Raw genomic sequence first — 13635 nt, 5'->3', positions numbered from 1 at the left:
AGGGCTTTTGACTACCCTTGTAGCTGTACTGACCACATTTTCTAGATTATAAAGAAAAGTGAGAATTTACATTTCTACTTCCACCTCTTCTTTCTTTTCTAGGGTCCTTTACATCTTTTTCACAGGATTTCACTCTGTGGCAATTATTGCCAAGTTAGGTGTACTTTTGTCACACCAAATCTGCACTAACAAACTGTAGCACAATATACTTTATATGTTTTACAATTAGCTCTGTGTAAATGAGGTGGTCTTATGGAACAGATAGTATTAATGTTATATACTGGGTTGTCATTGATGGACTATCATGAGTAAAGCATGTGGAGATCTTGCTCATTCCTGTCAGTCAGCAGATTGCATAACTTGAATCACTCTGCTTTTAAATATTTCAAGAACTTGGTTCACCTATTGAACTGTTTTCAAAGCATTTTTCCTTGTGAATACCCAAATCACATTACCCTATGTATTCTATTACTGGAGCCAGACATTTTCACCAGCACCAGTATCCAGTCACTGGGGCATTGGACAAAGGTTATTCCTTCAGAGTATTTCAGTGACTTTCCTTCACTCTTGGAGGGGGAGGGCAAAGTTGGGGAGTCTTTCTACCTGGGTCTCTGCATGTTTTTTCTGTCAGATATCTGTGAGAGTGGCACCAGAATACACAGAAGCCTGCTCATGATACTGGTTCAGATTTGATGCTCATCTATATGGTTGGTTTTTTTTTTTATCAATAATGGTTCAATACATTGTTCATGGAAGAGGGTCCATTGTCTCTAAATAATTCCAAATGCAGAGTTGTCCCTTCCTAATGTTTGGTTGAGCACCATTTGTTCTATGTCTTCCCCATAATTTTTTTCAGCAAGTGGAATTTATCTTGTTCACATAATAGGGAAGTGAGGATGAGTGGTCATAATTCCAGACCTAATGAGTTCTATTTCCTTATCTTGAGTACAGTATATATTTTAAGTTTGGGTTGTTGCCTTTTGGGCTTTTTCAGGTTGAGGAGAGTGTTTGTCCACTGCAGTATTACTTACTTTCTTGTTGTGGCTCCAGTGGCTAAGATTATATCACTTTGTAGTTATAGTTGGGATTTGCTCACAGATATGTTTGTTGCAGTGTAAATACCTTCACTTCCAATGTGAGATTTATGAAACATGGCTCTATAGTTCAAGCAGCTGGACCTTAGCTATATGGTTGAGGCCAGACTAGACTCCAAAAAGTGACAAAATTATCTGAAGCAGTTGCTTGTATACAGTACAAAAATAGAGGGTGCATTGATGTAGAGGGGAGTGTCATGAGACAGATATAGCCAAGGGCAGTTAAGTGGGGTATGAAAAACTGGATCAAACAGGAAAGAATCAGACCAATGCTTAGATGGGTAAAGGAAACCCTAACAGTTGAGAAATAGCCATAGCATCAGAGTAAGTAAGTGTTATATCAAATACATCTTCAATTTAAGTAAATGTTCACTTCTGTCTTTTGCCTTGAAAAAGTTCTCAATTCTCAATGTCAGTTTTAAGGCAGTTCACACTGAAAGGTTTGGGCAGTTATTTCAATTTTTTTTATAAATTTTGTCTATCAGCTTGTAATATTCTTTACCCATAAATAATACACTGATATCAAATAGCAGTTTAGGCATGTGAAAAGTCACTTGATAGGTGTGTGCATTCTACTCACATTTCTTCAAGTAATATAAGATGTAAACCACTTTTTAACAACACTTTCTTTCTAAAAATAATAACAGTTATCACAATACAGTAATTTCTATAAAGTAAGATATATATCAAATTGTCCTTGGATTTAAACAGGTATAAAACTGTTAACATCATTACAAAATCCTGTCTACATTGGTTTATGATATGTTCATAATTCTGAATGGTCTTTAAAATCATGAATACCTATTTCTAAAATATAAAAAAGGCAACTTTGAATATTTTCTTCTCCATCTATAAATGTATTAGAAAGCCATTGTTTGTTGAAATACTGTTAAGAATGAAGTAACTCATGAAAAGAACTTTTCCGTGTCTAGTTCCAATAACAAAAAGAGACTTTGGCAATTAAAAACTCAAACCAATATTGAACTCTATATATTAGCAATAAAATTTCCTCTTAAAAAATCTGTTTGGCAATTCATTTTTTTGTTTGTCCATATTCCAATTCCTCTATAGTTTTCTTTCTGTGTAGTTGATTTCCATAATTCATCTGTAAAACCAAAATTTAAGTGCTTCCAATTGTCAAATTGATTCTACCCCATGGAATATGACTGACTAGAAGTAATATTTTATTACTCTCTTATTTTAATTCTAATCTTCATTTTTGCATATGCAGTATGCACTTATAGTAGTATTGATATTTATCCATATTTACTTAAAATATAGATAATGATTCAGTTGTGTTTAAAACTTTATAATTTATTTGTATGATTATGAAACATTTGTAACACTTGTCAATTTTTTTTATGTAATTTTTATACTTTTTTTTCAAATGTTGACATTTAAGTGAAAAATTAACATCTAGAATCAAAATGCTATGTTTTTAAATGATTGAAATATAATTCTCTTCACAGTCTGCTCGAGATCAGTCAGATCTTCTAAACAGCAAGTCTCGATTTACTCTGATAGATGTTGCAAGTGACATTGTTTGGCAGTCATGTGGTGTTTCATCTGCTCACAGGTAGTACATGTATTCCTAACTCTGAATTTATGTTTGTGATTGCATTTAAGAACCATTTTGTCTACTTATTTAGCAGTCGACATATCTAACACTTCATCACAAAAAACTATTCTGGTAACTGCAAGACATTTCTCAAAGCTTGTGAAACAAGTTTGTTGGAAAAGCTTTCCTTTCTAGGTGGTCATTTATGAATGAACACTTGAGATCTGGGAACTTGAATTACTTAAGTTTTAAATGTGATTTGAAGAAAGATTTAATGTAGGTCACTGTGTAAGAACAATAACAACAATTAAGCATGTTACTTTAAAAACAATTTTTTGTTCCTTATTTAATGATTTAATTTGTAAATAAAAACATAAGTAGGTTTTGCTGCAAGCTGTGTCTGGAAAAGAAAGGTTTATGATACACATTCACATCTGTTATCACTGGCTTTTCTATTCTGAAATAATTCTAAAAACATATCCATGACTATATTAAAAAACTGTAAAGAACTTTACGCTTTTCCACAGATGTCATCTTAATCATGTAAAGACAACTTTAATTTGTAAACATATTAAACCACATGAATTTCTTACAAAACGGCCCAGCGTGGCCTGGTGGTTTGGATGCTCATCTCATAATCTGAGGGTTGCAGGTACAAGCCTCCATCATGCCAAACATGCTTGTCCTTTTAGCCATGGGAGCATTATATACAACAGTCAATCCCACTATTCATTGATAAAAGAATAGCCTAAATGTTGGCAGTGAGTGGTGATAACTAGTTGCCTCTTCCCCACGTCTGCTACTGCTAAATTAGGGATGGCTAGCACAGATAGCCCTTGTGTAGCTTTGCACAAGATTCAAAAACAAACAAAAGAAACTTGTGTGTGTGTATATATATGTCTGTGTGTTTGCACATGTATACATATGTTGTCCATCTTAAGAATATTTTGTCTGTCCTTTATTTTTTTATTTTTTTTATAGTTCATTACGGCCTGTCAGAGGGGTTGGAAAAGTTGTCCCTGAATTAATGGAGGAGGTGAGTAAAATATTTACTGTCTATATTGCAATAATTGATATAATTGTAATTCATCGTAGCCATTTAATAGTGATGCATATATTCATTCCATCCAATATTTTCCTTACCATTATCACTCAAAAAGTTTCAAATGTATTTGAGGTACATCCTTCCTGGTTTCAAACTTTTCATTCACTTAAATGCTTTACCTACCACCACTGCAGCTTCCTGATGGCTTAATGGAAAGTCTGAACATTTATGACACAAAAAATTGGGTTTCAGTATTTGTGGTAGACACAGCACAGATCACACATAATAACAAACTACCATCACTAATTAAATCCACCTTGAGAACATTCTCTTGTACCTTTAGTTTACCTCTGGGATCTGAAAATCCAACCATGTGAAGGGGAAGAGAATGATCCTTGAGATGGAGGGTTCCAACCACAACATGTCACTTTTCCCTTTTATTTCTGTAGATGGATGGCCTTGGCGTGGCCCCCCAGGATCAATTGGGTGGTACTGATGGGCTATGGTCATCTGACTACCATTGTTGTGGACATTGTGTCTGATGCTGGTGCTTGGGTATAGTGCTCACAGAACCCTAGCATTGCTGCAATGTCTCCTTGTTTGGCATTGTAGTATGTCTCCTCGCATGGCTCCATAGCATGTGGAGACAGTGGGCACTGAATGTTTCTCTATTTTTTATGGGTTCTCCAATCCTTGAAGAAAATAATAAACTTGTAAAGAAACAGCCAGTTGGAAAATGACCACACACTGATGACTCTGTTGCACAGTCGCCATCACAACCAGATTCCATACCTCAGTTTATTAGCCTTCATTTGCTATCTGAGAAATTGTCAGAGCAGATTTCTCTCTTTTACATTTGAAGGGATTAGAAGGGCTTTCTTCCTCTCCAGAGTTAGTCAGGAAGTTGTTTCTCTGTCAATATTTGGTGAAAATATCTATACCACAACACACCAACTCCTCATGAATTCAATGGCCATTGGGGATATACTCATCAAGGTTACTCCACATGCCTTTCTGAATTCTTCAAGAGGAGTTATTGTTGAAACAGATTTAAAGAACATTCCTGAGTCATTTGTGCAGTGTGCATTATCTCCACCAACCTGCAAGGCTGGAATTATGCTGCCTATAAATGTGCTCTTACTTTGATACTTACATTGTCATGTCCACCTGGCACTATTAGGGCAGGTTACTTAACCTGTAAGATACAACCATGTAATCCCAATCCTCTCTAATGTTTCTAGTATCAGTGGATTAGTCATTTGAAGGTGTCTTGTCATGGATGTTTGAAGTATGCTCATTGTGGTGGCAAAAACCACAATGCCTACAGTTGAGAACTGGAACCTCATTGTGTTAACTGTAGTGGTTCCCACCCCAATTACTTATTCTTCCCATAAGGTAGGTGAGGAGAAAGAGGTACAGCATTTAAAAACTGTAAACAATATTTCCAAACCCTGAGGCATAGAAGTTATTGTCCCCAACTTCATCTCAGACATATGCTGCTGCACTATGTTCCACATGCTACAGTAGGAGCACAAGACAGTTTTTCTGCATCTCTGAAAAAGTAATTCTCCTACTGTGTGTATTCTCATGGAATTTTGCAACCTTTCAGTAATCAGTTTTGTACATCAAAAAAAAAGAATTTTAATGAAGTATTTTCACTAAAAATTTCTCCAGGAATATGGAGTCAAAATGTTGACTTCTGCAAGTGAGAAGTGATTTTCTTTTTCATGTTAAAATTAAAATAATTTTCTTCTTCTGGAAAATCCTAAATGTTATTTGTGTGATCTCCAAATAAATTTCAAATTTTTTTCTGTAAAATTCATATTTTATCTGCTATATTCTCTATTCTTGCTTCATACAAGGTTATTCAAATTCACCAACTTCATAATTACCAAAGAAAACAAAAAACTTGAAGTAAACCTAAATTACTCTTTTCTTTCTATAATGACTTCAGACTGTAACATAAAACTACATTTGTTTGTCCTAAATAGCTTTACACTTATAACAGTATAATCTGTTTTTACATAAATTTATAATATTATTTCTCTTTGAATCTCATCCAACGAAGATTTCAGCCACAAAATGCGTAAATCACTTGGTGAATGTGTAGTTTGTTTTATTCTATTGAATTACATAATGCACAGACCACTCACAAATGTACCTTGTTAAAATTTTTTTTCACTCATCTAACTTTGTGCAACCTAAAAAGTTTTTAATTTTAGTTACTTTTATAATAATAACTAAAAAATGCACATGAAAGACAAGAACACTTACCTGGGCCCTTTTATTGTGACTGTTGAAATTTAACCCTACTTTTTTATACTAATGGTACTACTGCACTAAATAATGCATCAAAGAACACAGAATAATAATATACAGAAGCAGACAATGTCCTATAATTATCACAGTTTTTATGGCTTTTTAACTATGTAACAAGAATCATTAAAAATTCATCTAACTTATTGATGTGTTTCTCATAGAACTAAATATTGAACTGGAAGTAAAATGGACAATTCTCTGCACAGAAAACAACATAATATAATATGTCCTTTGATAAATTAAAATTCTTTCTGTTCATTATAAATAATATTAAACATCAGAGAAAACAATGGGCAATTTTTGAAAGAGTGGATGTGGCAGGTGGACATGACAAAAGGAGTCAGATTTTACAGTTTATGACTCTGTAATCCAATAAGATTGAAGGTTATACAAATTATACCTTGCCTGAACTATTACAACATTATATTAAGTAATTTACCATAAATATTGTGCTTCTCAGAGGAATGGTAAATAGATTAGAGGAGGGAGGGATACCTAGGGAGTAAATGTTATAATTTTCAAACTGATGGAAATTGAGAATATGTTTTTAAATTTTTTTTTATAAAAAATAAAATTTAAATTAATAGCTACATTTTGAAGTCTAGTTTGTATATCATGATAATAAAGTACTTTAAATTTAAAATGTAACACACTAAAACCTCATAATGAAAAAAATGTCCATATTGAGAGAGTTCAGCTGTGTTTACAGAGTGCCTAATTTTATTGAATCTGGCCTTGCATTGTTAGGGTGTTCAACTCACAATCTGCAGGTTGTAAGAAATAAACCTGATGTTAAACGTGCTCACCCTTTCAAGTACATGGTGTTAAAATGTCAATCCTGCTACACATTGATGAAAGAGTGATTCAAGAGTTGGTTGTAAATGCTACTGGCCAGTTGTCCTCCCTTTGATTGGCAGTTTGAAATTAAGGATGGCAGTAGATAATCTTAGTAGCTTTGCTGTAAATGAAAAAAAGCGTAGTTTAGTTAGAATGTATTTGCAGAGTTAAAACAATAGCAGTCTGCTCCCTCCAGTTTAGGTCCTGCATGGCCAGGTGGTTAAGGCACTTGACTTGTAATCAGATGGTCATAGATTCAAATCCCTATCGCACCAAACATGCTTGCTCTTTCAGCCATGGAGGCATTATATTGTGATGGTCAATCCCACTATTCGTTGGTAAAAGAGTACCCCAAGAGTTGGCAGTGGGTAGTGAAGACGAGCTGTCTTCCCTCTAGTCTTACACTGCTAAATTAGGGACAGCTAGCACAGATAGCCCAAGTGTATCTTTCTGCAAAATTCAAAAAAACAAAACAACCCTCCAGTTTATTGTGTCCAGGATTTCATTACAAACTTGATCAAGGAGTCCAAAATGACACAAATTTACATTTTAAGTATTTTGGGTTACTACTTTTAATTTATCAATACTTTTCCACCATGAAAGCTACTTTTTTTTTCTGTTCATCCCATACAGATTTCCCTGCTCTCCCATGACAAAGGAAAACAGGAAAGTCATTTATTGGGATTTAGAAGACATCTTCATCTGAAAGCTATGGTGGTAATAAAACTGGTTGAGAGACAAAGGTATATAAATATTTTGTGTGTGTGTGGGCTACTATTTGCTGTTTATTCAATAGATTTTGGTTTGTGTTTAAGTTGTTCTGTAAAAGTCCCCTAAGAATGTAAAGGTGTGATTATCACAAATATTTGCTAATCTTCACTCAAGAATTATTTTTAGAAATGTTAAACATCATCAGAAGTTTTTTCTCTGGTTTAACACTAACAGAATATGCTCAAATTATGACTAATAAAATTGATAGAAATTTTAGGTAAGATGTTCTTAGATGCATAAAATAAACATAAACAGTGTAGCAGCTATTCCTGCATAATATATAATCAGTTTTAGCTGTAGCACAATGACTCAAAGAATGGCTATACATAACCAGGTTTAGCTGAAGCACAATGACTTGTAGAATGGCTATATATAATCAGTTTTAGCTGTAGCACAATGACTCTTAGATTGGCTCTGATTTTGTTTTTTCAAGTTCAAACTTTATCTCGTAGCTCTATCACCTCTTGACTGATTTGAGATTTAATTACAGTTTTGGAATCATTAGATCAAACCCTTTTGAGTGATATATTTGACAGTGCCCAAAGTCTGGTAGATCAGGCTACTCTAATCCTGCTTAAAAGAAGTTCAGTTTGAGGGTAGCTGGTAGAAATCCTGATGAGTAATGAAATCAAATTAGGTGCCCAAGTGCTCCATGCTTGGTATTGCAGACACACAGAATTATATCTAATAAAAAAGATCTCGGAGAAACTTGAATCCCATCTAAGAGAATTTCATGTGCTGTGGATATTGAAGATTCCCTCTTGTTTGAGCAATACTTTGCTTACTCTGTAATTTTAAATAAACACACTGTCGAGTGATTAAACCCCCTCAGTATTTGACTTTAATACTCAAATATGTATAAAGCTACAGCATAATTCATTTTAAGATGTTTTTTTTTTCTCTACTTTATGAAAGGCATTTCTCTGTCCAAATGTATGAAAATGTTAGCCAGAAGCCATTCTCTCTTGAGTATGCAGCTATATTCCATTAAGTTGCATATTTTTGTTCATATTTTGGAAAATATTCGACTTCAATTTTTTTGTTGGTATGAATGAGATTTGATCATCACAATAACAGAATTATCTTCTTTCAGTGAAACTAGTTATACCAAGAATTGAACTTATTTAGTCATGACATTCTACCACCTCTATCAACAAGACAGTGGTAGATAATGGTTAATATGTTTTGCTTTTATATTTACAGGAGTATTATTGTAGAGTATAAGGTATTAGAGTAGTAATTCTATAAAATTTTCAGAGTTATCTGCTTCAGTACTGTATCTATGTGAATCAGATGTTACCCCAGAGATGTCTTCTCAATCATGTGGACTGTCCATAATTATTAAAATTATCCAAAGTTGAAAACATTTCAATTCTTTAGTTTTCTGTTCTATTCTAAATTAAAAAATAACAATTATTAAAATTGATCTAGATTTTTCCATGATCCAAATTTAAAACTAAATTGTTGACTTCAAATGCAGTCATCTACAAACTAAAATAATTCCACATTATTTATGTTGGTAATTTTGTTTAAACAGTTTATAGAATGTAACTAGATGTATCTTCACAGTGAAGTTTTAACATATTCTGTTTTATACCACTGTGATATATTTTTACATAATATCAACATATGACAGTAACAACTGTTGTTCTCTTAAGAGATAAAACTGTTTGGATATAATATACTTAATATTTTTAATACATAAAAATGTTTTTCTAGTTTAAATGAATGGAAAGGATTACACCTATTTGATACCAGTTGTTTACAGTTATACACTGATATTTTGGGATAACCCTATTAATACTTTCACTAGCATTTAGTATTTTGGAAAGAACAAATAAGATCATTAGAAATAAAAAGGGTAACAACAGTTATTACATACTGATGTAAACAACATTGCTCATCATAAGTTTGTCATCCAATTATTATAAAACTTTTTTTCCTTCAAGCATATTGATTATTAATTGGAAAATATTTGGTTGACTATAATTCTATTTAGTGCATACCACTAAATTGTTTTCAACTAAACTACTTTCATTATTTTGTTTTCTCTTGTTCTTTTTGACAAATAAAATATACAGTTCATCATTATTTACTGTAACCTATGCATTCAAAAGCTTAAATCCTGCTGCTATTTTATACAGCTGCAATCTTTTGGGAAACTGTACTGTTTATCTTGTTGTGGGCTTTTATTGACCAGAAGACTTCAGATAGCCATATTAGTATGCTTTGGCTAATATGCAGGATCATTGAACAGTGAAATCTCTAGACTCAGAATGTTGTTACAATAGGATCATGTGATTGTTCATCATCTGTTTGGTTGTCAACATCATTAACACTTATCATTCGTTACAATAGGATCATGTGATTGTTCATCATCTGTTTGGTTGTCAACATCATTAACACTTTTCATTCGTTACAATAGGATCATGTGATTGTTCATCATCTGTTTGGTTGTCAACATCATTAACACTTATCATTCGTTACAATAGGATCATGTGATTGTTCATCATCTGTTTGGTTGTCAACATCATTAACACTTATCATTCGTTACAATAGGATCATGTGATTGTTCATCATCTGTTTGGTTGTCAACATCATTAACACTTATCATTCGTTACAATTGGATCATGTGATTGTTCATCATCTGTTTGGTTGTCAACATCATTAACACTTATCATTCGTTACAATAGGATCATGTGATTGTTCATCATCTGTTTGGTTGTCAACATCATTTAACACTTATCATTCGTTCCAATAGCCACCTGTATAATTATCATCATCTTTTAGCCATAAGTTTGTACATTTCCTCTGTAGAAGTTGCTTCCCTTACATTTGAGAAAGATCACCTTATCATTATCTTATTGAATGAAAATTTTACACAATGTTTTTAATTATTAGATTTTATTTTAATTTTATTAAGTGCAGAATTGTTTTTAGCAGTTAATGGTTCTCTTATCGTCTGCACTCAGGAAAGAAGGCTCTCGTATTCAACGTATACCGTGGAATATCATCTTAGGTCTTGAGGACCCAGAAGATATCCAGATCGTGTTAAGTATGGCTGAAAAAATGAAACCTGGAATTTCAAACTTAATAAGTCCCCATTTCCCAGGAAAGTTTTCCTGATGTTAAAACAGAAATAAGTAAAGAACAATAGAGAACAAAGTCTAAATCAAATTCCAACATCACGGTTCATCAAATGTCTCTGGCTAAGAGAGAAAGAGGTTTTGATTTATCTTTTTTGGCCACATAAGTAGGTACCAGGTTTGCATCTGAAGTAACGTTGTACAAAGAAAAAGTTTGCAAGATATGCCTCTATATGTAAATAGATTATAGTTATGCAATATCACTACATCACTTAACAAAATAAGATTTTTTTTATCTATATGTATTCTTTTTATAAACATCATGTTGCTGCTGGAAATATAACTGAAAACAAACTTTGTGATTTATTCATCTGGAAAAAAAAATCTATCAATGAACGTTGCTGTGATTCAGGGAAAGGTTACTTAATACAAGCTTCTAAGGCTTCATCCAAAACCATTTGATAGTAAATATGATTCATTTTGTTTTGGATTAATAATTGTAACAGTTCTAAAACTTAAAACTTTGATATAAGAAATGTTTCATGACTATTTGTGACATGTATAATATTGTTTCAGAAATATAATATAAGTTAAATTATTTAGTTAAATTTTTTTATTACCTCTGAGAAATATCAGTAAATATTAAAATGTAAGAACTGCTAAAAGCTATAAGAAACTGTGTATAAAATGTATGATAATTTTATATTTAATGTTTTGGTGGTTTTTTTTTTCATACTTAATAATATTCATGTTTGAGAATATTTATATCAAGTTATATCTTAATACTTAATTTAAGATATATATATATATTGATATACATCAGTTTTAAAGTATCTTGTAATTAGAGCTTTACTGTTCATGCTCTTGTAGTTTTAAAGAAAATTGTTAAATACTTTTTATAATTTTGCTCTTATCAGAGGTTCAGTATTTGGCTGTAGGCATTTCTTGAGAAAAACTGTCTTTTAATGTTTATAAACACTAGTTTGCGATATAAAATTAATTTTTAAAATGGTTCCTCCAAATTTAAGTATTAATATCAACTTCTACTTTAATGGTGTGACTTAGGTTCAAATGTTCTGTCTGTATTAGCACCTTCAATAAATTAACTAAGATCAAACTGTATTTATAAGTTTAAATTTACATGTTCTGTGCATAGTGTTTGAATAATTTTATAAATACGTATTCAATGTTTTAAGCAAGACATGCTTTCCTTTGTTTTCTCACAAAAGGTATTGTGTAAATGAAATGTGTTAGCCTTTCAGGAAATTTGTTCCAGTGTGTTATAAAACTTTATAGTATATATATATGTGTGATGTAAATTATAAGAAAACTAAGTGTTAGCTCTCTTGGGCCTCCTGGTTGATAAGCATTAAGTTTATGGACTCACAATGCTAAAATTCAGGGCTTAATTTTCCTTTGTAGAGATAATACAACTAGCGTAAAACAAACAAGTCATTAGCACTGGGATTTACATGGCTCAATTAATTAAGTTTACAGTATTTTTAAAACCAAGTCTTTGTACTATGAGAAAGACCTGGTGGCTGAATCCACTAATACCAAAGTGATATTACTAAGCAAATGTAACAGACAGTGCAACTTATTTTCGTTGTAATCAGTATCATTATATACGTATTACTTGTAATTTGTAATGACACACCTGACATGTTTTGTGTTTTTTTAAATCAGGTTTTCATGTCTTCATTTTTCTCAACTGAATTGTCACTTTTATTTTGAGTCATTTAACTTCTTTGTGTATTAATAGAATTAGTTATGTTTTTCAGTCTTGCTACACTTGTAATATCAGTATGAATAAGATATTTCTGTAAGTATCCTTGTCACTACTCAGGACGATTTTCTAGTAAAAGAAATAGTGTGTTATTTTATAAACCTTTTCTTAATTATCACTTTAAATGCCTTTATGATCTAAAATACAGTTTTAAGTGTAAAGTATGTCTAATTTATTATAGTTAACATTTTACCAACTGTATTTAGACTTATTTAAGACTAAAATTTTTTTTGGCTAATTTTAGAGATGCTCATGTTAATGTATATAATGGAGTTGTTTTTTGTTCTGCATGCAGTCATATGTTTTTTTTAGATCTCGTATGCTGTAAGTTTTCTATAATTTCTAATGTACTGTTGAGAACAATAAATATGCTGTTTACTTATTGTACTTTTATTAGAAAGAGAACACATTATGCGATTAATTGTAAATGTACTCTATGCAATACAAGCTTAAGTACCTTTCCTATTTCATCTCATGTTTAGCAAACGAGTTGCTGATTTTGTTGGATTCTCATCTCTCCATGTCCTTGCAATAATAGCTTCAGAATTCAACTTCCTAATAAACAGAACAAAACCCTATTATGAGTTTGGTATATTATGATTAGTTTAGCTTATGCTGTTATTAAACACTGTTTAGGCTTTATTCATTATATAGAGGTAAATATGTATTTACCCAAAACATCTTTTCAAACATAACATAATTTTAAAAATCTGGGTCTGTACAAAGGTTAATGTAACATATATATTTTTGGGAGCATTTAATCTCACCATTTTTTTCTCCTTTGTTATTTTATCATGGTAATTATAGTGATAATCTATGTTTATTTATCCACCAGATAATTCAGCAATCTACACACAATGACTATCACTAAAAAACTGCCATGCCATATCCACTAATAATTGGGATGTTTTCAAAAAAACAAAAATTGTTCAAGGGTGTATACCTGACATAACACATTCGGGCCTCTAATTATGTGTCAGCATGATGCACGACAACATTCCCAGCAGGTTTCCATATTAACTATTTTGTATTGACATCATTATCATAGCTGTTACAATCACCTTGTCTCCTGCTGGAATAGTGGTAAGTCTACAGATTCACAACGTTAAATTCAGGGGTTTGATTTCCCTCAGTGGACT

The 13635-nt window shown here is 32.0% G+C and overlaps 1 protein-coding gene across 7 annotated transcripts in view; it reads left to right on the top strand.

Moving 5' to 3' along the window:
- The window catches only part of LOC143245088 (uncharacterized), a 34385-nt gene extending 21502 nt beyond the window's left edge, over positions 1–12883 (top strand). For all 7 annotated transcript variants that reach the window (XM_076490961.1, XM_076490957.1, XM_076490960.1 and 4 more), the window contains 4 exons: positions 2564–2670; positions 3634–3688; positions 7487–7596; positions 10597–12883. In XM_076490961.1, coding sequence (XP_076347076.1) covers positions 2564–2670; positions 3634–3688; positions 7487–7596; positions 10597–10750 — 426 coding nt within the window. In that variant the 3' untranslated portion in view covers positions 10751–12883. The remainder of the gene's footprint in view (positions 1–2563; positions 2671–3633; positions 3689–7486; positions 7597–10596) is intronic.
- The last annotated feature ends 752 nt before the right edge of the window (positions 12884–13635 follow it).

The sequence above is a fragment of the Tachypleus tridentatus genome, chromosome 2, assembly GCF_004210375.1.
Source record: "Tachypleus tridentatus isolate NWPU-2018 chromosome 2, ASM421037v1, whole genome shotgun sequence".
Classification (NCBI taxonomy): Eukaryota; Metazoa; Arthropoda; class Merostomata; order Xiphosura; family Limulidae; genus Tachypleus; species Tachypleus tridentatus.
This window is presented reverse-complemented; position numbering and strand designations above follow the sequence as displayed.